Source organism: Dryas octopetala, chromosome 2 (assembly GCF_963921425.1).
Source record: "Dryas octopetala chromosome 2, drDryOcto1.1, whole genome shotgun sequence".
NCBI classification, from domain to species: domain Eukaryota; kingdom Viridiplantae; phylum Streptophyta; class Magnoliopsida; order Rosales; family Rosaceae; genus Dryas; species Dryas octopetala.
This window is the reverse complement of record NC_141367.1, coordinates 17207401-17232877: the sequence shown is the minus strand read 5'-3', so window position 1 is coordinate 17232877 and position 25477 is coordinate 17207401. Positions and strand designations below refer to the sequence as shown.

Sequence of the window (25477 nt, the reverse complement as noted above, 5' to 3'; positions counted from 1 at the left end):
ACAAAGTTAGGTAATGGCCAAAAGGAGGATCAAGGGAGGCCCTACACGTGGAACCCATCCAAATGGATCATGACAAACCCTAACTTCAAAAAGAGGTATAAATACTAAGCTACAAAAGGAATAACCCCACACACACACAAAACTCAGATCCCAAAGCTTGCAAAAGCTGAGAGGAAAACGTCTCACAATCTCAGATGAATTTTCTTCCTAGTGCTTGGAAGTAATAAGAACTAATGCCTTTTTTTGTGAACTAATGAATTTCTTACCTAGTGTTCATATGGTATGTACAATCTTCACACCTACATTAAAAAGAGTTCTCAAGCCATATATTTTTCCTTAACTTTTTGACAAACTAGCAGGATCCAAACGTTGTTCTTGTTCCCTTCCCAATCTCTTATCAAAATCAATTTTTTCTTGGGTTTTTTTCATATTTAGTACCTGAACTTTGACCATTGTCTTACTGTGGTACCTAAACTTTTATTTGTCCCAATTGAGTACCTAAACTTTTATTTTGTGTCTAATAGGTACCAAAATGAATTTCTGTTAAAATTATCAACAAAAGTTAGGGGCAATATAGTCACTTCAAAAAATTTATTTTTTATTTTAAATTTTAAATTTTTTTTGTTTGTTGTGTGTTTTTTTTTAATAATTTTAAACATATAAAGAAAATAATTAAAATATACTTTGACTATATTGCCCATAATTTTTATTGACAATTTTAACAAAAATTCATTTTGGTACCTATTAGACACAAAATAAAAATTTAGGTACTCAATTGGGACAAATAAAAGTTTAAGTACCACATTAAGATAAGGGTCAAAGTTTAGGTACTAAATATGAAATAAACCCTTTTTTCTTAGTCTCCTCATTCATTGGCAGATCTTTTCCGCTTCTAAATTGCGAAGCATTTTACTTTTAGCAAATTAATGTAGTGGAGGATTGTTATTAAGGCGAGTAATACAAGGTTACCAACCAGGGACTTTGTTAACCATAATCTCAATCTAGTTGGAATTTATTACAATAAGTTTCATTAACAATTGTCCATGTACATATTTTATCTATGAAAAAACTCACCTATAATAGAAATAAGAACTAACTTGACATCACAAAAGACAAGTTTCTCTCTTCATCTATTAAATAAAATGCATACATTAATGAGGGCAAAAAAAAAAACTATCATACAATAATGAATTGTATGATGATATTATTAAAAATTACGGTTGTTCTACAAAGGAACCCAACATAAAGATTCTTCGCTGGAACCTAAACATGGTCTGCTCAAAAACAACTTTAAAGCTTTTGCATCCTCTCCCAATAGACATTCAATTTTAAAACTCAACTGCAAGAAGTATATGAGGGAATGCCACATATCATTATGAACTCAATTAAAAGCTCAAATTACAAGCAAGAGGGAATGCCACAAGAGGTTTTTGCATAAAAAATGTACTGTTTTTTTTTCTAGCACTTTTGAGTTATATATACAACAAGGGATTACCCTCCCTTCTTAGCCCGACTATTGCATTACAAAGATCATAAATCCTAAATCACAATACAATAACACAAGAACAAAACAGAGATAAGAGTACTATTAACAACAACAAGAACAAAAATGAAAGAGGATATACAACATGGTTTAATGGCAGCTCCAATATTTCTAAAAGCTGCAACCAGAATTATCCTTGTAATCCCACAAGAATTGCTCATCAATCTTGCTCAGTTTCTCATCATCAAGACGCTTCCATGTCTTAATCCTCTCAACTCCCATCCACCCTTTCTCCCCCTTCCCAAGTTGTGCCAATATGACCCTTGCCCTCCTCCGCCACTCGACCTTTCCATAACCATGGTATCCAAACCCCCCACCATAACAAAACCAAATACCATCAAGATCCCCACAAAAGTCATTGGTGTGATCATGCCCCATGAACACAGCTTTCACATCTCCCATGGATACAAGGGTCCGTAGAACTCCTGAGTTCACTGATGAACATGCCACAGCCTCCTGAAACTGGCCAACAATCTTTTTGTACCACAGCTGCCGCACCTCTGGAATTGGGATATGGAAAAATGCAAAGGCTGGTGGTTTATCTGGAGTGAAATCATTGGCTGAGTGATCTAGATTTTGATTTTGGTCCTGTTATGGTGTTACCTGCAACATGTTAATGAGATCTAAATCCACAAAAACTCCCTAGCTTGTGGGAATTTGAAGAACATGGCAAGCAATGAGGGAAATATAGGATGAACAAGTGGATACAGATATAGAATTGTAGTTTTCAAATAAGGGTGGGGATAAAAGACTTTGACAAGACAGAAAACACATTTCCACTTAAATCAGGGAAAAGTATGCATGAATTTGAATTTAATGAAAATGCCACTTCAGAAAGCAAGTCTGAAAAGTTTCCCAATTCTTTTCATAAGAACAATTTGGAATGAATCAGATGAGATGCAAGAAAATGCAGCCAAAGTATCTTTATTGCATTGAATATGTTGAATGTATACCTGAAATCCCTGAGAAACACCACGAAGCCAGCGGAGTTGAGATTCTTTAATCCAACCGTAAGTTCGAACTCCTTGTACAGTCTCCCTGTCACCACTGTCAAGAAAGAAAAGATTGAGGATGCTACTGTTTGCCAATTGGGAACCTGGGGCACCATATACTCTCAGATTATAATTGCCAAAGCCATCAATGTCTTTCATGCCCCCTCCTTTTGAAAGATTAGAGAGATCTTCCGGTAACGGATTAACTTGTGAAACTGAATAATCCATAAGGGAGATTAAAGACATCAGTTCTTCACGATTCATTGTAGATTCTTGGTCGTGGTTTCCTAGAATTGCTGCCCATGGAAGTCCAGATTCAATGGCAGGACCAAATGCCTTAAGCAGGGATTCAGCAGCATCAATAGAGCTTGACCCAAATATATTATCTCCTATTTACAGGAACTGAATTGAAATCAATACTTGAAAGAGAGAGAGAGAGAGAGAGAGAGAGAGAGAGAGAGAGAGAGAGAGAGTTACTGGCCTTCATCAGAAAGGACAAACTAATCAGGATCAAGTTTAACTAGATGTAAAGTAACCTATTTTCAAATAAATGATACCGGCATACATTCAGAAAGATCCAGATCTCTTAGGAATTAAGTTTACTGGATCCAGGGACCTGTTGTAACCCTCCAAATGTAGAGGATGCATAAACTGATCAACTAAGTCCATTTCTTAACTTTTCCCCACCTCTTAAATGCTGCATGCAGAACTTAGACCTTGGCTTAAAAGGAAAAAGTCTGATAGCTGAAGATGCGGGTGGCTACAGCTTACACCTAACAGGATAACCTTGAGAAATTCAAAAGATTTTAGCTTAAACATTCATACTTCAGGGCCTTGATATGAATATTTTCTTAGTCCAGATTTCTTTTCTTTCCTTTTTTGGTCGAATCTTAGTCTAGATGTTTAATGAAATTTTGGTTACCAGTCTAGTTGGTTGTTTCCAGTATAAAATAAAATTATAATGGTTCCAAAAATGAAAAAACCACAATTGGTTCATAAGAGCTATGATATATTTCTCTGTACCGGAAACCACAATAGAGCAAAATATTTACTAAAGAATAATCATTGTATAGGTGTTATTTGTTCCATTTACTAGAGAAATTTAGAAAACTAACCCATTTTGGTTGTCATTAAAGACTTTTAACCCTTTTTAAAAATGTTTAGAATTTTAACCCTCGAGTAGTACTTGAGCTCGTCTCAAGAAGTGCTCAAACCCCCCTCGAGTAGTACTTGAACCCTATCGAGTAGTGCTCAAGGGGTGTTCGAGCACTTCTCGAGGGCAGCTCGAGCACTACTCGAGGGTCAAATTTCTAAAAATTTAAAAAAGAGGTTAAAAGTCTTTTATTGACTTCAATTTGGGTTAGTTTTCAAAATTTCTCCATTTATTAAGTGGGTTCTCTTGTAAGAGTATTCATAGAAATCATTGGTCAATTTTAGGGGTGGCAATCTAATTGTGTCGTGTCATGTTGGTGTTCGTGTTGTGTCATTTCGGGTTCATGTAAAGTAGTAGTCAACCATAATTTTACCTATTTAATTATCATATCAAAAAGTCCTGAAACTAACTTGACATGTTTATTGACTGTGTTGTGTACGGACTACAAACTTAAGACCAAGCATGAAAATGTCTGGTTGGTGAAAATAATGGTATTTTATATTTATCGAAATATCAGTGAAAATATCAATGATTCAGTATTAATGAAAATTCTTTTTTTTTTTTTGGTCAATATTATTGATGAAAATATTGTTAAAATTTACAGAAACAATGGAAATCAATTTAAAAACATAAAACTTTAAGAAATGCTAAACCAATTAATAATGCACCAATTAAACATACAACTTTCACAAAGTAGAATATTCATGATACATGCATGACACATATATGATCTCAAAACTCCACTTCTAATGTGCACAAACTTCTTAATTCCAATAAACATGATCAGGGCCGACCCAAGCCTAAGGTGAGCAAGGCCTGGGCCACATTTTGAGCAAAGGCCTCATTTTAGAATGTCCATTATGCATACACTTTAAGAAGCCCAAATAAAAATATGGCCCAAAACAGAAAAAAAAATGCCTCATTTCAGAATTAAGTGTTTTATTCTAACACTTCCAGAAAAACCCAAGTGGAAAAAAGAAAGTAATGGCCCAAAATAGAAAGAATGCCTCAATTTAGAACAAGTTCTTTATAGTTTTTCTCTTACTCTTCATTTCCAATTGGTGATTGAGTATAACTGTATAAGCATTCTAATCGGTAAAATTAAAAATCTTTTTATGTTTTTGAACAGATCACAACTATTTTCCAGATTACCCAAGTGGCCATAGGCCCATAACTAGCAATATTCTTACTACCAAATTCGTTTTATGTGTGTATCTTCACAAAGCCTATTCATTTGGCCCATTAAGTTAGTTAACATAGAATAATATCCACCAAAAATAAAAAAAGCCCTGGGAAATATTTTACAGCTTAACAGTAGCTCTAAACTAAAAAACAACAACAACAACAAAAAAAAAAAAAAAAAGGTACCTGTAAAAGCAATGAAGTCAGGCTTTTCAGCTTCAATCATCCTCTTGAGGAAGCGAGAGGTGTTGAGATCAGAACAGTGCTCAAACTCAGATTCCAACACGTCTCGGCAGCGAGTCAACGCTCCATTCCCGTAATGCATATCTGCCACCTTAATCACATTTTCGAACCAAAAAAAAAAAAAAACCCATCAACAAAAAAATCAAATCAAGCAATAACTGAGAGAGTCAAAGACCGATGAAAGACCTGGAGGATTTTGAAGGTCCCATCGGAGCGAAAGCGAAGAGGAAGATCTGGGTTCGTCTTCTTGACTCTTACAGGTCGATGGCCTATTAGTAACTTGTGAGAGATTTGGGTGTGGAGGAACGAGAGAATGGCGTAGAGGAAAACCAAATAGAGGAGAGAGTGTTTAAAATTTGGAGCTGGAGAAGAATAAGACTCCATTGAAGCTGCTTCAGCTTTTGAGAATCAGAGAGGCGGAGAGGGTTGCGTTCCGGTTTTGGCGGACCGGACCGCGTGACGCAGCGGATAAAATTTTCGAAAGGGATTCGAGTCATTTGCGTTGTGTTTTGTCTGCTGGTTATAAAAGCGAGGGTCATCCTGATGTTAATTAACTAAAATAACCTCCTCTTTCTAACAAAAACTTGTTATAATATTAATAAGTTAACCGTTCTAACAACAACAAAAAAAATTGTTAACGCAAAATACGGGTAAACTTGTAAAATAAAATAATTAGTTAAAAACTAGAAAAAGATGTCTTTTATTCTCCACTAAATGCAGTTAGCACTTAGCAGTTATCACTTATCAGATGAAGAAAAAGAAGTTACAAGAATAGGGCTCACCATCCCGTAGTGTTATATGAGACAAATGTATGCATTTCTATTAGGAAAATCGATTTTATGATATAGATGCTTATGACATCTCCCTCTATGCTCTGTGGTAATGATTCCCCTAGCATTACAACTTTTATCACAACGATGTTGTTCATAGATCAAATTATTTCGTGGATTTTATTTCACTTTAATAAGATTGTCATAAAATGTCATTATAATTTTAAATTTTAACCACTTAAAAATAAGCATAAATTCCCAACTTGAGGAAAATAAAATACAAAATAAAACTCCTCCCCCTCCCACCCAACCACTCACCCCCACTCTCTCCACTCCACCGGCCGACCGCTCTCACCACCAATAGCACCATCGGCTGGCTGGCTCGGCCACATCATCTTCCTTCTGATCCATTCATATGGCTTAAGATCAAAAGAAAAATACAAAAGGAATGAGACCACATGCAAGATTTACACCAAAAAAAAGCTAATAAGAATGCAAAATTCGAATAAGACATGCATTGCTAGTTAATTAATCTTAAAATAGGGAGAAGCTATAAGTCATGATTAAAGAATTGATTGAAAAAAATAGAAATGTCACATTTACTCAAAAAGATTAAACAATTTACAAATATCATCTTTATATAATACAGCAACTTGGTCGAGCGTTCGGCGGAGGAAACCGAGCGTTCGGATCATGTGCGCACTTAATCAAATATGAATACATATACCAACTCAAGTATTAGTACAATTGAAATGTACCTATATATATAAACCTAGGTATTGGTACAATTGAAATATATCTATATTTTTTTTTTCTTACTTATTTGACTATTTTCGATTTTGTGGGTTAATGCATTTTTTTTTATTTGTATAATTTAAACAAATATTATATTTTATTATTTTAAATTATAAAACATAAAAATTAGATAATCTTGAATGTTTTAAGAGAGACTTAAAGTTCAATTCATTTTATAAGTATTTTTTAGACTAAGACCGGTAGTGATTTAAGGTTTTTAATTAAGTCCTTTTATTTTTCGCCCAAAATCCCGGAGTTAAAACTTAACATGCAACTTCTACAAAACCCACTCTACACCCTAGAAGGGAAAATACCCTTCAAATCGGGAAAAGATTTTATTATAAATTAAAAATATTTTCTTATAAATTAAAATAACTTTATTATGAATTAAAAAAATTTCTTATAAGTTAAAGGACTTTATTATGAATTAAAATGATTTTCTTGTAAATTTTAAAAGACTCCCGGTCTCTATTTAAAAATTATTTTTCTAAAAGACTCAAGTCTAATTATCTCATGTTTTAATTTAAAAATGTAAAAATGTAAAATATCATAATAGATATTATCTTCCATAATTTTTAAAATTAATTCATATTAATTATCTTAATTTTAAGAGATAATATGAGTCACAAATTTTAAAAAGTCCATTTTTTGGACCGTAGCCTTAAAAATTGGATTTAAGTACAAATCTAAATTCTTATATGGTTTTAGTCTGAATGACCTTCCAAAACTGGACCTACTTATAATTAACTGTTGATTCTAATATACATTCAGCCCAAAACTTAATAATCATAATTTGATTAAATAAAACAATATAAATAAAATTACTAACCAAAAATTTAAATTTTCTATCACATAAAAATAAAAATATGGGTCTTCACACTATCCCTACAAAATTAGTTAAACTGAAAATATACTTTTTAAAAAAAATGTCATTATTATTTTTTTCTTTCTAAACAAAGTGAAATAGCTATGTATAAAAAGGTTGATTATGACTCTTGAGTTTGTAGTGCAAAGGGGCACATGAAACACAATCATAAGGATGCGAATTTCAAAGTAATGAAGCGCATAATGTTTCTGAAAGAATGCTGCTATTTGCACACCTTTTTTTTTTCTTTTTGCACACATTTTTCTCCTATACACCTTTATTCTCTTTTAAAATTTAAAATTTCTCTTTTAACACACCCCTCCAATTACCCAAATACCCACATTTACTCAACACACCTCATCTACTAAAAAAAAAAAAAAAGACACACACACACACCCAACCCCTTTCTCTCTCTTTCTCTCTTTCTTTTCCTCTCTCTCTCTCTCCTCTCTCCCCGCAGCACCAAAAATTAAGAGTCCTTTGGTTCACCCCCAACATCCATCCTAACACATTTTTTGTATGTTTTAGACGATTTGGAGTGTGGGTTTTTTAGAGTTTAAGATTTAATTTTCGAGTGGGGGATTGTTAACGTCGCAGGTCGTTTGGCACTGCACTTCCGAAATTTTTCTTTTCATTCGGCAGTCACCAGCCGAACATGACTGAATGAAAGTGTTTGTCATTGTATTTCCGAATGGTTTTCTTGATGTTCAACACTGTACTTCCAAACCAGTTACAAATATATTTTTTTTTGTTTTTGGCTGTTTGCTTGGGCGAGAGGAGAAAATGAAGGAGAGAGAGAGAGAGAGAGAGAGAGAGAGAGAAAGAAGGAGAGAGAGAGAGAGAGAGAGAGAGAGAGAGAGAGAAAGAGAGGGGCGGGGTGGTGTGGTGTGGTGTGGCTGAGTTGGTGTGAACAGAAGGGAGCGCAGATGGCTTCGACGGTGCTGCCCGCTAGTGGCTTCGACGGTGCTATGGCTTGAAGGTGCGGTGGCTGGAAGGTACTGTGGAGGAAGGTGTTGACTGCTGCGCGCGGTGGTGCTGCAAGCATAAGAGGAGAGAAGCCAGAGAGAAATGGAGAGAGAGAGAGATAGAGAATGAGAGAAAGCCAAAAAGGGTGGGGGTAGTCTCCGACGAGACGGGGCTGGGCTGGGCTGGGGTAGTTGCAGACAGAGACTGAAATGGGAATTGTTAATGTGCTGGGCAAGGCACAGTTAATTAAATGGGATGGAATGAAGAGATAAAAGAGAAGATGGGGTGTGTTGGGGAGGATTTTAAGGTCTTTTCACAATATGATAAATTTGTAAAATCACTAATTAAGTGATAAGGGGTGTGCAAATAGCAGCACTCTTCTGAAATTGTAAAAAAGAAAATATTTAATGTACCAACTATTTTTTCTTAACTTAACTAATTTGATATCTTTATAATTATATCGTTTCAACAGTTATTTATTATTATTATTATTTTTTTTTTTGCAGGTGATCCATCAATCATCTAAATTAAAATTAAAATTTCTCATGCAAACATCATTTTTTTTCTTTTTCCATACCATATACATTTTGTAATGTTGATTTTGTGTCTAACATGTGAACAAATTTTATTAGGTGACGTGGGAGTGCGTGTGGTCGTTGGTCCTTACATGTAAGCAGACAACCAAGCTCTAATATCATGATAGAATTTAGGCATCTAACCCAAAACAAATTGACTATGGGTGGAGAGGCCCAAGACCTTGTAAGCACATATGCTAAATTCTAATTTTTCAATGTAGTATATTGCTCCACATTACTCTCAATAATGGTCACATTTATAGGAGAGCCATATATAGATAACAAGTAGGTGATCATTATCACATCTTTAACATGAAAATAAGAGTAAAGTATCTTAAGTACCCACTCTTGAACACCCATAATCTAATTAAAACTACAAATTAATGCTTCAACAAAATATTTTACAATTACATAGAACTAAGATATTAGAAGAAATTAATTCTTGATAAAGATTGATTTACTAATATGTGACGAACTATTTGATTTTCCACATAAAGTCTTAATGAATTTATTTAGTGAGGTGATCATTGCGCTCCAACTTTGGAAAAATACGAGCTCCAATAGAACTTACAAGGCCGGCCCAAGCTCAATGCGAGCAAGGCATTGCCTTGGGCCTTCTATTGAGCAAACGGCTTCTGTTTCTGTGGGCCTCCTTTTCAAATGAATCATGTTAATGGAACTGTGGGAGAGTCCATTGGTAATATTCTCAGAAGATATGTAGTATCAAGCTTCATGAAATATAATGCAGGGCGTCATGCAAAATCGACAGGCATGTGGTGCGTCAAGTGGGTCTAACTAGTTTAAATGAATCACATTAATGTGAAGTCAATTGGTCTTATTCTCACCAAAAACAATAAATATTTAACTCTTAAACTAGACTTGCCAAAAAAACACTATTAATATTATGGTGGCTTAGGTGATTCATACTTACTCCCAAAATTAATTATATTATGCATCAATCTCCTTTTTTTACAAAAATGTGAATCTTTACTAGCCAAAATAAAAATGTGAATGGGCTTACTAACCAAAAATCAGTCTGGCCCATCTAGGGACTTATAACATGAGTCATTTAAGAGGTGAATTTACTTCAATAAATTATTAATTTTATATTTTTGTTACATTTGTGTTGTATCTCACTTACGGAGTTACGGTACGTATCTTTTATATTAAGTCTTTTAAGTTAACAAAATTGACTAAAAAAAAAATGTGAATAGGTTTTACTTTACCATATGAAAAGGCGTGGATCCCACGAAAAGTAATCGACAGTACAGATTGAATCAAATATGAGATTTCGGCCTAGATCTAAGGCAGAGATTGCTCAACTGTGGTCTGGGTTTTAAGAGCCATAATCACTTACATTAATAAGTTAATATAGTAATGTAAGTTCTCACCCCACTCAATTGAGGCTATTGAGATATCATATATTATCAAGTTCCCAGTACTAATACGCATATTATTATAAGCCACCCACTTGATTCAATGAGGACTAATAAAACAAATTAACTCATCCTAAAACGCATCTATATATTAGGATCAAACATAACTATGTATAAACAAATGGCCGGATTTATTTTTTATCTTAGGAGAGAGAGGAATTGAACTTAGAACCAATATTATGGAAAGAAAAGTCATTAGACTATAAGTTAGTTGGTACAATAAGAATTTATTTGGAGGAGAGTACTTTCAAATTTAGGGATTGATTTAATTAATTTTATATAGTTAATTACTTACTTTATTGGAGTATTACAATACATAAATATTTAGATTTGCATGAGAAGAAAACACTTTGATATCAAATAATTAATTCATTATATATAGACATTTCAAATATATTGTATCCACTTATTTCAAATACACTATATATCTAGTGCTTTGATAGTTTCTTGTAACTTATCTAGTCGATCTTATGTCAAACCCATGCTTATATTTTCTTCGATCTAAATCATTCAATCCAAATGCACCCGGCCGAAAGCTTGAAAAGCAAGAAAGGTTTTTCTTTTTCCTTAAAATAATAATGAAAAAATAGTACAACAAGAAGACAGGAAGAGGGTTGTTACAAATTAACAAAAGGATAAGGAGAGAAGGAAGGAGGGTTGTTACAATGAGAACCCAATTTGATCCTTTAAAACACAAAGCTGACTTCATGTCCAAATAATTAATGGAGTGCTCAATAGGACAAGGCACTGAAAATTTGAAACACTAAAAACTCAAAAGCTAGAACGTCGTACCCAATATGATTTTGGTTTATAGTACTATCTATTTTGTAGTGGAAAGACTAGTCATTAGTCATTGTAAATTTCTTGTAATCTACCAGAAAGAGGACCACAACAACCAATACCTGAGACGACTTTTGCTTGATCTGTTTTGGCGCATTTGCTTGTGTCGTTCAGGCTTTTTTCTTTTCAGCTTCGCGTTTCTGTGTGCTGCATGCGCGCATTGTTCATATTATTGTGATATGTGTTGTTGATGTCTAGAATGTTATCATGCTTTAATTGAAACACTTGCCTTGACTATCTATATGAACAAAGAAAATTAAATGGCCTTGCAGGGTTTTCACAAGACATGGCAACCTTCCTAGCTCAGCCGCTTTTTCTCTTTGCTGGGAAATTGTTGGACAAAGAGTGTAGTCCAAAACAATTAGCCATAGCATGGGACACTTGAGTCCATTTTCGTATGCTAGCTATCTAACTTTATTCTTTCTGTTTTTTTTTTTTTGTATAAACAACTTTCATTATTCATTAAAATAATTAACCCCACATATGCCTAATACCTTTCCTTCTTGGAGAATTAGCAGAACAGAGAAAAAAAAATGGGAATCTCCAAGAAGATATAATCTTTTTTCTTAAATCTTCTAATTACCTACGTAATGAAAGAGAAAACAAAATAATTGAGAGAAGAATATTTAGTAGGCGTTGGAAGGATTGAGAGAAGAAGCATGTGTTGGAATGGTTGAGAAAAAAAAAAAAAAAAAAGCCTTAATCTTGGAGAAAATAAGCAAGTTAATTTTTTACGTTATTCAGTCACTCAAGAAGATAGCAAAATGATAATACAAATGTGTTTTTATAGAATTGTAATTTTACCTATTGAATTTGAGATGGATAAAATAATATTTCATCAAACATGATATAATCTACGTAGCGAATAAATAGTAATGTATACATAATCGTTTTGCCACATTGAGTATATTAAGTTCCCTAAGTCTTGTGTCATACCAAGGAACATAATTTTTTCTGGCTTACAAACCATTTGATGTAGATATCATAATATATGTTTCTATAATTCTATCTTCTACCAATGATATTGACCAACTTTTGAACCTAAATTGATATGGCATCTTCATCGATTAAATTAAAAAAAAATCATAAATTGTAACCATTACAAGAATATAGGGATAAAATCAACACAATTAAACTATATAAATTTTAATAGAATTTGATCCAAACAAGAAGGATCAGAAACATATTTTGACCAAATATCTTTTCTACCAAAAATTATTGTTGCGAGTCAAGTCACAAGGTCAGAGAGCAATTCCGCGTGGCACTCATGTGCCAAATCTCAATTGAATGACCCCAAGTCGCGCCGCTTTGCAGAGAAGCAATCCTCTACACCTAAGAGCATCAATGCATGGTTAATTGGTTATAGTCCTTTTGGACAGTTAATGCGTGGACCATGGCTATCATCAATTGTTTAGGTGGATATGACGTCAGAAAGAGGGTAAAAAGTGACGTCAGAAAGAGGGTAACGAATGGTTACCTAGAAAGAAAATAGGGAAGTGCAATCAATGATTATGGGACCTAATAATTCCTTGGGTGCCTTTGTCTTTTTCACCCTTTTCCGGGGGAATTGAAAACTTTGTCACATATTCCTTCAAGGCTTATGTATTACGAGAAAAAGAAAAAACAATATTTTAGACCCTTACCACTTTAGGGTCCTTTAATAGATTCATTTTTAATGGTGGTAATGCTTATTCCCACTTTTTTTTTTGTAGTGAGTAAAAATGAACTTGTCCTTTAATACTTTTTAATTTTTAGGGGAAACGGCGAATGTGGTTCTTATAGATCGGGTGTTTTTCACTTAGGGTCTATATAGTCTTAATTTTTTCAATTAAATATCTGTAGTTTGGTTTTATTTACAATTTAGGACAAATTAAAATTAATTTTAGACGAGTTTATCAGTTTCTTATGTTTTAATTCAGTTCTTTAAAAACATATTTAATACATTAAAAAATTTCAGTTTTTATCCACATGTTAGATCATACGCTACATATGCTCCCATGTCATTCAAAGTTGTTTGCATGTTTGACTTAAATGATATTACATGTGAAGGGGCGTGTTGAAATTAATGTCCCAAATTCAAAGAAGTTGAGTCTTATGTTACAATTTATAAAAGTTGTTAGTCTTCTCCATCAATTTTCAATTAGTTTTGAATTTGATGGTCCAATTTATACATAGTTAGAGCGGGCAACACACGTCAGGCCTAATGACCGACGACATGTGCTCCCTTGTCATCCATGCATTGTCTATTTTTTTTAATCATGTCACATGTAAAGGAGCATGTTGATAGTGCTATATCACATCATTTGGGTCTCTCCAGCCATTATCAAATATGTTTAGACTTAATGCTCTAATTATTTTATAGTTGGGGATGTGTCCTCCATTCCATTAGAAAGTGTGGACATTTGAAATCAAGATGGTTTCACATTAATTAGTCAATAATATGAATAATGTTGTTCTGTTGTCTACATAAATTTCTAGATGTACGTTTTGGACTATTGATTATAGTTTTTGGCAACGATATTGACTTATGACTAAGCCTAGCTTACATGAGATTCCCATTTCAATTAGATGTATAAAAGCTAAATTCCTGTCACTAGTACATATGTCTTCCCTCTCAACACTCAACACATCATCGCTGAATTAACTTCTATTGCTTTGACCAAACAAGGGCGGTGGGTCGTGTTCATATGAATCATGGTAAATTCTTTTCCACAAAGCCATCATATCAATTCTTTCCTTATTAGTACCATACTTCATTATAAGCAAGTTCCTCTTCTCTAGTTGAGTCTTACATTTTGTTTTTTCTTCCTTTACTAAGTCCTAATCTTTCAAGCAAGTTAATGCGCGCTTTTATTGACCTTGGGCTCAAATTGTTCCGCTTCTCTTACACAACTCAATCACGTACTCTAGCTCATTATACGTTGTTTATGACTCAATAGTAAATGACAAAAATTAATTAAAACCATATAGTGTATCACGAGTCATGATGAAATTACAGAATTGTAACCCTTATAATTTTCATCATCGTAACTAATCAGATTCATTATACTCATCACCATACGCTATTGGAAGATTATGATAGCATGTCGTCCTTGAGACAACAAGGAGGAACTTATGTTGTACATAATTAAGTATCTCATCAAAAGATCTACGATATTTTTGGAGTACTCAAAAACTCTAATCCAAACCCAACTTTATATGTTATAAGGTCGAATCCAACAATCTCGAATTTAAGTTTGAATCAAATTAGATTGATTTGTATTTAAATTCAAAATATAATTGTAACTCAATAAACTGGGTTAGAAACCCACACAAATTTTAGAGAATAATTTGTCTGCCCTTATAATATGGAAAGAAAGAAAGAAAAAGGAGAAGAGAGAGAGAGATACCACAGCTGATATCCCGGAGACATGTAAGTCTCTCTCCAAATTTCAAAAGACTTTCTTTGTTTTTTTTTTTTTTTTTGGTGTGTGTGAGAAAGAGAGAGAGAGAGTCTGCCCAAACCCAAAGAACACAAATTTGGACACACCCAATTATTAGGAGAATGCACAACACGCGTCGGGTACAGAAAGTGAAGGTAGCACAGTCCTTTAGTACATCATTTTCCTTTGGGTCATCAGTCGTCTCAGCCCGTTGGTGCATCATTACGCGGCATTGTAGACCACATCTCTCGTTCAGTCAATCATCCAACGGCTCAGATCTTTCCAGTTTCCAGGAAGCAGCAGCAATTAAACAAAGCGTCCTCCCTCTCTTCTCACGTGCGTCAATCCCCCACCTATAAAAACCCCCCAAAACTCACTCACTAGCTCCCAACCCCCAACAAAAAATTGAACAGCATCTCATAAAACCTGCAAGCCTCTCTCTCTCTCTCTCTCTCTCTCTCTCTCTCTCTCTCTCTCTCTCTCTCTTACCAACCACCATGGACAACATTGGTGATGAGTACAAGCATTACTGGGAAACCAATATGTTCCTCCAAACCGAAGAGCTTGACAGGTACTACTAATTATGAAAGACCCACACTCTAATTAAAAGAATTAATTAATTAATTTCTAATTTCCATTTTTCGAGCTCCAATCTAATTTCTTGACATACAATTTTTTTTTTTTGTGTGGCGGCAGCTGGGGACTGGATGAGGCGTTTTCCGGGTACTATGATTCGAGCTCCCCGGACGGAGCCGCGTCATCGATGGCCTCGAAAAACATTGTGTCCGAGAGGAATAGGAGGAAGAAGCTCAATGAAAGGCTCTTTGCTCTTAGAGCAGTGGTCCCCAAAATTAGCAAGGTAATTAATTCATTAATTAATTAAATTAACCATACAATAATATTCATCATAATTCATTATTGCTTGCTTGCTTTCATTTTGTTATATAGCAACAAAGTAGCAGTTAGTGGCATTTAATTTGTGCCCATTATAATATGAATGTGACCCTTTGTTTTATTATTTTTGAAGAAAAAAGTGTTTGTCATGATTCATTTGGGGTTTCATTTTGATTTTGATTTATATTTTTCTTTTAATTTTATTTGATTTGTTGGGGTTGGGGACAGATGGATAAAGCTTCTATAATCAAGGACGCCATTGGCTACATCCAAGATCTCCATGAGCAAGAAAGAAGAATTCAAACAGAGATAATGGAGCTGGAATCTGGCAAATCCAAGAAAAACAATATTGTGGGTTGTGATTTTGAACAGGAGCTACCTGTCTTGTTGAGATCAAAGAAGAAGAAGACTGAGCAGCTCTATGATTCTGGAGGGTCAAGAACTTCCACCATTGAAGTCCTTGAAGTAAGTCACTCACTCACTCAATCTCTACTAAATCACAATTAAATCATATAACATTATATTATATTATATTGTTAGCCTGTAAAATTACAACCGTTAATTTAGATGTATGGTTGTCCTTATAGTCCGACAAGATAATACGGGTAGCAATAGAATATTTCTCATTGTGGGCAATCATTAAATAATGAATGGGCCTGGTGTTGCACTTTACAGCTTAGGGTTACGTACATGGGGGAGAAGACACTGGTGGTTAGCTTGACATGTAGCAAAAGAACTGACACAATGGTGAAATTGTGTGAGGTCTTTGAATCTTTGAAGCTCAAGATTATTACAGCCAATATCACTGCTTTCTCTGGGAGGGTTTTAAAGACAGTCTTCGTTGAGGTAACTTACACCTTTCCTTACTTTTTACTATTCTTAATTATTTCAATCTTGGGTTTTGTTTTTTGGTTTTTAAGTTACTGTACGACCGACCCTGTCGGTCATATATGATATTTTTCTCACGATATATATATATATATATATATGTGGGACTCACATATAGCGCGACACACACCATTACACGTTACATTTACAACATGTGATTAGCATGGTCTAAAAGAGATAAGAGTCATCTAGAATTAAGAGGAAAAAACTATAAAGAGCATTATTGGACTTTATTGGTGTATGTGATAGTGATTGAAGTGAATTTCTCAACTGTTTAAATAGCTAAGGTGGGGTTTGATGTAAAATATCAAGTAACACTTGGGTTAATTGGGTTCAAATGGCACTGGTAGGTTCCAATTTCTTATCATAAACAATAGACATAGAGAGTACAAATGCTAAAGGCCAACCATACTTTTTTCACCGCATCATTTACTAACTACATAATTTAGTGATAGATAATGTGTATTCGTAATATCAATTATTATGATTAGCTATTAATTGTACATCAACTATAATATAATATAGTTGAAAAATATAATCCCTTAACATTCCTCTTAGACAAATAAAATTAAGAAAAGTAAGTTCCATTTGAATGAATGAAGAACAAACTCTTCATTAATCAAATTAATGAAGAGGAATAATTGCTTGATTGGTTTGGAATATGGATGCATAGGTAGTTGATAGGCATAAGCATAATGGTATATAATTTAAACTAAAAAAGTAAAGTTAATAAAAATAAAGAAGAGCTAGGTAGAATTGAGGGTCCACAATAAGCAGAAGGTTGGAAACGATAGAGAGCACTTTAATAAAGTGGATGAAGCATTATGTGATACCGGTCCGCTATTTGGGGGGGAAATGATTATTGGTGTAATCCAGAGTGTCCGAATAAAACCAGTCGATAAACAAAAGTGACGAAAACGACCCCATTTGGATTTCCACTTTAACATGTCCCTTAATTTTGTGGCACCTCTTCAACCAAATTAAGCTTGTAGTTTGCTTCTCCTTTCTTCTTACTTAGCTCCTTTAACATCATTGATTATCAAATATCAAAACTCTTTCTACTTTGTTGCATCATGCATGTTGTGAGAAGAATGTTATATATAATAAGTGCATAAGTATTATTCAAAAACGTAATTTTATCTTATATTTCTAAAACTCCGAGAACTTGCAAAATGGTTGAGATTTATAGCTTTAGTAGTAATATACTTTACCCATCACATCCCCAAATAGAGACGAAAAAAAAAAATTCGGAGAGTCAAGAATTCTAGATTTTGTTTTCTTTCTAAAATGGTCATTATATATTATTTCTTTTTTCTAAATCTTCTAGAATACTACATATATTTTTTTATTTTATTAACAAATTTTAAGAGAACCACATGTAGATTGCTACCCGAGATCTATACATAACTTCGCTACTAGTATATGTGGTAAGAGTTCGAGTCTTGTTATCTTTTTTGTTTGCCATGAATCAAAGTAAAAAGGTGGTTTTAAAATTATAATGTCATCCAGCAATTCGTATTATACGAGATTCAACTAGGTAGTGAATAGTAAGATGTTTTGGTCAATGGGTGGCAAGAAACATGTTTCCCACATGGGTTAAGTTGATTTCCTAGACCGGCAAAAAAAACAAAAAAACAAAAAAAAAAAAGTTGATTTCCCAGAAAATACTAGCAACCCGACAAAACTGGATGGTTAGAATAAGAGTTTAGAGAGCTCGTGGGGGATTTTAAAAGTTTAAAACAAAATTATTACTATGAACTTTACGGTTATTATATAGCCTATGGTTTCATTGTTTCATTGCAATTTGAAAATACAATGTTGGTTTTGAAGGGAACCTCTTAACTAAAATATGAGCTGTCATTATAAACTTTTAATTTTTAATTACTAAAAGTAAATAATCTTAAGCGCATAATTTAAGAGAAAAAAAATAAAAGAATTATGTTGGGTTACAAGTTATGTCCCTCTTGATTTAAGATTTTGCATTTATTAAAAAATTTAAATAAATATTAGCGTTATACATCATGGACAATAAAATTTAAAGATTTATGCTCACGTGAATGACTCATATAAATAAAACTGGAAAATTTTAAGGGACAAATCATTCTAGTCTTCTAACCAAAAACGTTAAGTGGTACTCTTAGTAGGTACCCAAAAAAATGGAAGAGAAATATGGATGGGATGGGTAGGGTCGAAATCATATATTTAAAATTTGATAAGTACATTTCATGTTGGAAGTTTTCCAAAAAGACACTCTGGTTATGTCTTGGCCCTCTTGGGTGGGATAAGGTTTCTTAATCCATGAATTTCAGCCAAAAATTTATTGATCCCAATTTGCACCTTTTCTGGTATGAACGTTGCAATTTCTTTTTCATGTCTTTTTTTTATTATTATTTTTTAGAGAAAGAGCAAGACACAACCCAAAAAAGTATGATGGTTACACATATATACATCTTACAACGCCCCTATTTCTGCACATTTTAAATATTTTCAATTTAATATTTTGAAGAACTATTTCTTTGTCTTATTTTTTTTATTAATTAAAATGACACTCATTCATCCTTTGTCTTAATCATACTCAACTTCTTGAAATGGTAATTGATCAGATAATCAAACACGCTTTGAAAATTTATGTTTTTTATTACGCCATAATATGAGTTGATGGGTAGCTGCAGTTTCTTGGCCCCAATCTAGCTGGGACGTACCTTCCAATTGGGGTTAGTTAGGAAACACACAAAAAAAATACCATTATCATTACATTAGCATCATCATCATCATATAATCTAAATAGTATTTTAAGTCATGGTTTCATAGATTGGATATAGAATATCTGAGGCCACCTAAGCTGTATCTCATATTTTGTCTGCTTGACTGTATGATTGTGAGGGGGGAAATTAATGTTCTTTTGTTAGATACTTGACATGTTATGTTGTTAGATTACCAATCTAAATTACACATTTAAATACGAATTTACCTCAACAATAATCTAAATTCACAATCTGACAAGATAACATATATGTCAACACATCTAGTTTTGTCTTTGGTTTTAAAGGCAAGTCTACATATGCATACATATGATATGTACAAGACACAGATGATTGTTTGCCAATGATTTATTTTGTAGTGCTAGCTTTTATTAATTTGATGAACTTCTGAAAAGTAAAGATCTCATATATATATATATATATGTGTGTGTGTGTGTGTATATTATGTATGGAAAAGCGACTTATTAATAGTAGTTGAATCTCAATTGATTTTGCAGGCAGAGGAAGAAGAAAGAGATCATTTGAAGATAAAGATTGAAACAGCCATTGCAGCTCTGAATGATCCACAGAGCCCCATGAGCATATAATGACAAGAACTGATCCTAATTAAGTTCCATTTTTCTCATCACTGCAATTAGTGGGATGTTTTTCTCGTCCTAGTTGCCACCATGTCTATCTTGTTATAGAAATGTCCTTCTCTTTATTGGGTTTTGTCCTCGGTGTTTTCCTTGAGGAAGAAGCGGCTTCCTTTTGGCTTTTCGGTTTTGCTTAATTATGAGGAAATTAACTTAGTTTTTGTCCAAGGCCAGTGTTAAATAACTGCATATGCTGCTGCAGTAAACATGTCTTTGCAAATGAATAATTGGTTGTCTAAGATGTTGTTAGAGTCTAAAATTTAATCACAGGGCCCTAGTAAGCCCAACTAATAAAAATATTAGACCACAGTCATGATTTGTCATTGTTACGTACCCTCATAAGTCACGGCCAAGATTCAGCCACTGGTCCGAGTAACACTTGCGTCCTTCTTGTTTTTGTATGGGGGTGCCACTACGCGTCTACGCGGCCGAGAGGCCAAGCATAGAATTAATTGTGCATGTGTTTTGCGCCGTAAACTGACTTTCTCACCAAACAACTGTATGGTCGAGGAAGGAACAATTCCCAACCTAACTTCGCTTTGCCTTGGTTATCAAGGACTTCACTAGTCGTGTGTTTCTGTGACTGTATTGGTGAATTTAAATGTGCGAATAACAGACTCCAATGTAATGGGATTAAATGCCAATAATGAACTTTAATAAATAAAGTATAAGTAATCTAATTATCTCGAATTTGAATACAATTGTAGTTCTAACAATATACCTCATAATGCTGAAACCAATAAACATGGATTTGCCAAGGAAAGATCGATACTAAGGAGATTAAAACCCTAGCAGAGCTAAAACAAGAAAATCGAGAGAGAAAACTGCTTCGAAAACTGCGGTGTTGCTGGAAATAAGTTCTTGAGGAATCTTTGAAATATGCAAGGTTTTTCAAAAATCGAGGTTGAATTGTTGATGTTGTTAAGATCCTTCTCCTCTACCTTTGGCAAGTATTTATAAGGGTTTAACCCTAGCGAACACCAGGAATCCTTTTTCGAAGAGGATTACTCTACTTTTTTTTCACTTTCAAGTTATTATTTTTTTCCTTAACTTCATTTCCCTATTCGACCAAGATTGACTTCTTCTAGGCTTGGGCCGTGATTTTTATGCCAAGCCCATTGCTCTACACGCCTTGGGCCTCTGGGTTGTCTTTGACGGCCCATTGCCAAATATGGTGTAAGCAGTCATGTAGTACTCTTAGGCCCCATTTGTTTGACCGGAATCTTAGAATTAGGAATAATAATTGTACTCCTATTCCTGTCTATCCTAGAATGTAATGGGTTTTCAATTCTTATTCCAACGTTTGGAACAAAAATATAATCAAAATTATTAGTAATATTTCCTATTATATTTTCTAATTTGGTAATTGACACATATCAATATAATAGGAAAGATATGTGCCATAATTATGTGCCAATATTTCCAATTTCTCAACGTTTGATAATCTTTCCCATTATATTTTCTAATTTTTCAGTATAGCCAAATAATAAAAGAATATATATATGATAATTTTTACATTTGAGATTAACTATGAAATATAAATATCTCCCCCCTCATGGTATTTCTATTCCTCCTTTTTTATGGAATTGGTTTACAGTCAACTAAGGTTAATTCTTTAGTTTTGTTTCCTTTTTAGTCAACCAAACATCAAGTCTTCCTGAACTGAAATCTAATTTTATTCCAGACTTTGAATTACGACTAAACAAACATGGCCTTAAATACATGTTATATATGTCATGCAAGTGGGACTCAGGCCACTATTCGGGACTCACAAGTTGGTTGTGGTTTGAAAATTGAAAAATATGAGGAGGAACGATAAAGACATGCACGAATTATTTATGTAGTTTGAATAGGCTCGAACCATTCTCCAATACAATAAATAATATGGGCTGATGAAGGAGCGACAAGTAAGTCCATAGCATTAAATAAGCCCATGTATAAATCTAAGTCCAGAAACTCATACAAAGCCCATAACATACCCTAAGGTAAGCCAAGCCCACCTGAAGTCAAGTAAATGGTATTTGGGGCCTAACAATTGTTTCGCCAGTTTACTACTTTGTATGGCTTTGAAAACGAAGCACTTTTAATCAATATATATCCTACAAACATAAATTCAAGATTAAATAATAATATATTATTTATTCTAACTATTTGTCTATTCATTGAAGTGATAAAATTTGTTAATTTTGAGGAAACAAATTTTCACGGCAAAATGCTACATATATTAACAAAGTACACCTTTAACCTATAGGTGATAAAGAGAAACTTTTCTATCACTGGAATAGGGAGAGGTGGCATGGCATCTCCACTGCCTATCATTGGCTCTCTCTTTTCTCTCTCACTCCATTTCCCTCTCTGTCCTCTCCTTCTTCTCTCCTTCTCTCTTTGCCTTGACACCAGCTTGTCCCTACTACAGGGACATACAAGTTATTTTCTAGATGACAATAGAATAGATTTGCTACCTAGAGAGCAAAGCCCTAAGTGACGTCCAACTAGCTCTCACTCCCTTCAAAGCCCAAATGTTGACTGAAAGACAAAATTGTGAGTCATCCTGAAAGGAACCCAAAAAACTCAATTGCCCATAGAAAGCCTTACAAGTCAAGGTCTGCCATTGCACACTCCAACATCAGCTTACCTCTTTAGGCCGATCTAGAACAACCCCAGCAGCTTAAGAGCGATTGCAGGAGGCATTTAGTGCCTTAATCAAATCCATTTTTGCTTATAAATAAGGCTTCATTCATATTCCATTTCTTTATTATATATTTATAAATAGAAGAAGTTAATCAATCAAGTGATATGATCAGTGCGTTGAATATTTGTTGGAAGACATGACATAAATTGAGAAAACAAAAAGGAAGTCGTAGCAAAAAAACATAATATTGGCGCATTTGTCCTATATGTGCAAATAACTATTAATACTAGATCTGACCAACTATCCATCCTATCTCCTCTCCGTTCTTGACAGCCCATCTTTGTCTCATCTTTGTCTCAGTAGAGTCTTTCAATAACATGTTTTGATCCTCTTCCTCATTACTTAGAAAAAGTAAGTCATCGATTCAGGTACAAGATATAATCATTACTATCTGGACAATTAGATATCTAACCAGAAGAGAAGAGAGGTACTAATAAAGATTGACGAGGTTGAGAACTTCAAAATAGTCCCATATTCTTTTTTTAGATTGTTCATCTAAAACACTCTCCAATCCATATGCCTAAAAAGCAAGCCAAATGACTCCAACACAACTCGTACAATGCTCCTCCATTACTATACCACAATTCTTGTTCTTACACCACATGCTCACTATTGGTGCTGAGTTATTAATAGCATACACATTGAAAGGATAGAGAAACTTCCCTGTAACAGGGATATGACTGATTTGATATCTCAATTCAATAACATCATGACACCTATGCTTTTATACATCATCACATTAAACTTTTTCTAATTTCAACACAGAAATTATTTCTAGGGATATCAAGTCAACCCATATATCTGTTATAGGTAAGTTTTTCTCTTGAAATGATCTTTCTTTGTCATTATTGTGCATTGTCCTAGCAAGACCGTAATGGGGCCTCCCTAGTCCCTAGATTAGCTTCCATTCAAGGTGCCACAAACATATGTTATATATATATATATATATACAGGGGTCTTCCAATGAGGGATCCCCTGTGGGGCCCACACGAGTCGTTTTGTGTCAATCCGAACCGTTCATTTTTTATATCTTCATTGATAGATCATCCTTGCAAAAAATCAACCAAATTGGAAATCATTTGCCTATCTAACTTTGATCAAACAAATAGACGAACCAAATATTTCCAATGAAACCGTCCATTTGTTTGATCAAAGTTAGATAGGCAAATAATTTTTGATTTAGCTAATTTTTTGCAATTATGATCTATCAATGGAGATGTAAAAAATAAACGGTTCGAATCGACACAAAGTAACTCGTGTGGGCCCCACAATGAGATCCCTCATTGGAAGGCCCCTGTATATATATATATATTTTTTTTTTTTCTTTTCTTTCTCTTAGAAAAAAGAAAATTGATAAGAAAATTGAGATTTTTTTTCGTTATGACAATTTTAAAGTTTAGGTACTAAAAAAATGAAAAATAATAGTTTGGGGTCAGAATTCTTGTGCAAAGGGGAAATTTATTTTTGCAGTAGATCCATCTGTTGGTCTATGATTTAATCTGTGATATTTTAATTTTTGTTTAGTATATGGTTATGACTACCATGCTGTCAGATTAGTGTTGATAAAAGTTTAAATTTAATTCTAGCCTTAAACCATAATCCAAATATTATTTTTTTTCAAGGGAAAAAGCCCGTAAGTAAATTATTCATTAAATTTTCTCCAAACTATTACATTATGGGTCAAATAAGATAAAAGTCAAAGAGGACTATCTTCTACCCATGTTAAAGGATGGTCAAGATCAATGCTAAACTTAGCCAATTGATGGGCTACAAAATTACAAAGACGAGGTTGATACCCCAAAGATATTACATCAATCCCCAAAAGCAACACCCTAATTTCCCCCTTCAATTCACCCCCTGAACTCAATCATTTACCATGCAAACCCCTTAACGGAATAGAGAGAATCGAATCAACTTCATGAGGTAGGAACAAAGCAGTGAGCAAATCCAAATTCCATTTACCTGTATAAGTAAATAATTCTGCCACCAATGTGTTAGACTCTAACACTCGAGGAGAACACACTTGAAATGATGTTAGGCAAGGCAGTTATAAAACAAACAACAAATAAATGCTCAAAAAAACAAAAAAAAAACTAACAACAAATAAAACAAGTTATAATTGTGACTCAATCAAAAAGTTGTGATAATTAAATCATAATTAGCTGGGTTTGTAAAAAAATAGAAAGGTTCATGGCTGGTTGGTCGGTCAGGCAACTGATTGTTCAGTGATATATACTGCCTTGGAAAAACTTAAATTTTTCCTTACTGGTAATCAAAATTAGGCATAACATTTTAGTAATTAAAAAAAATGAATTCAGTAATTAATTTTTTGTAAACTACGAAGAGGACCCGACAACTTTTAAAATCATCATTCTCTAATTTGAAGGACAATCATGACAAAGTTGCGTAACTTGAGATTAATGCCATTTTGGTATGGAGTCTATTACATTTGTATTAGTTTGGTTCTCAGACTTTTAATTTAAAAAATTAATAAGATTTTGATTTTTTTAATTTTGTCAATTGAGGGTATTCTGTCAATTTACACATTTTTTATCCAAATTTTCGTTTGCATTGCACTATGTGCCAATCACGTGGGGTCCTTTTTTAAGGCAAAATAGTTCCTTTCATTTATATCTTATCATTTTTTCCTCATGCACCATTTTTTCCTCTTTTATTTCCAGCTAAATTTGGATAAAAAATGTGTAAATTGATGGAATAACCTCAATTGGCAAAATTGAAAAAGTCAAGAGTCCTTAATTTTTCAAATTAAAAGTTTGAAGACTCAATTGATACAAGTGTAATAGTCTGGAGCCCAAAATAGCAT

The 25477-nt window shown here is 33.7% G+C and overlaps 2 protein-coding genes across 4 annotated transcripts; one reads left to right on the top strand and one right to left on the bottom strand.

Annotated features, from left to right (window-relative positions):
• Positions 1 to 1335: 1335 nt before the first annotated feature.
• PAP28 (purple acid phosphatase 28) lies at positions 1336 to 5600 on the bottom strand. 2 transcript variants are annotated; one of them, XM_086232288.1, is made up of 4 exons: positions 5300 to 5600; positions 5057 to 5204; positions 2497 to 2831; positions 1336 to 2131 (listed from the first exon to the last, which is right to left on the bottom strand). In XM_086232288.1, the coding sequence occupies exons 1-4, from the start codon at positions 5495 to 5497 to the stop codon at positions 1655 to 1657; spliced, it is 1158 nt and encodes a 385-aa protein (XP_086088414.1). In that variant the 5' UTR covers positions 5498 to 5600; the 3' UTR covers positions 1336 to 1654. The 2 variants fall into 2 exon arrangements, with proteins under 2 accessions (XP_086088414.1, XP_086088413.1); XM_086232287.1 differs by having other exon boundaries at positions 1338 to 2131; positions 2497 to 2924.
• Positions 5601 to 15171: 9571 nt separating this feature from the next.
• LOC147293571 (basic helix-loop-helix (bHLH) DNA-binding superfamily protein) lies at positions 15172 to 20038 on the top strand. 2 transcript variants are annotated; one of them, XM_086232603.1, is made up of 6 exons: positions 15172 to 15234; positions 15269 to 15353; positions 15479 to 15641; positions 15905 to 16141; positions 16352 to 16522; positions 19824 to 20038. In XM_086232603.1, exons 2-6 carry the CDS (start codon positions 15280 to 15282, stop codon positions 19911 to 19913), a joined length of 735 nt encoding a protein of 244 aa, XP_086088729.1. In that variant the 5' UTR covers positions 15172 to 15234; positions 15269 to 15279; the 3' UTR covers positions 19914 to 20038. The 2 variants fall into 2 exon arrangements, with proteins under 2 accessions (XP_086088729.1, XP_086088728.1); XM_086232602.1 differs by having other exon boundaries at positions 15208 to 15353.
• Positions 20039 to 25477: the final 5439 nt, after the last annotated feature.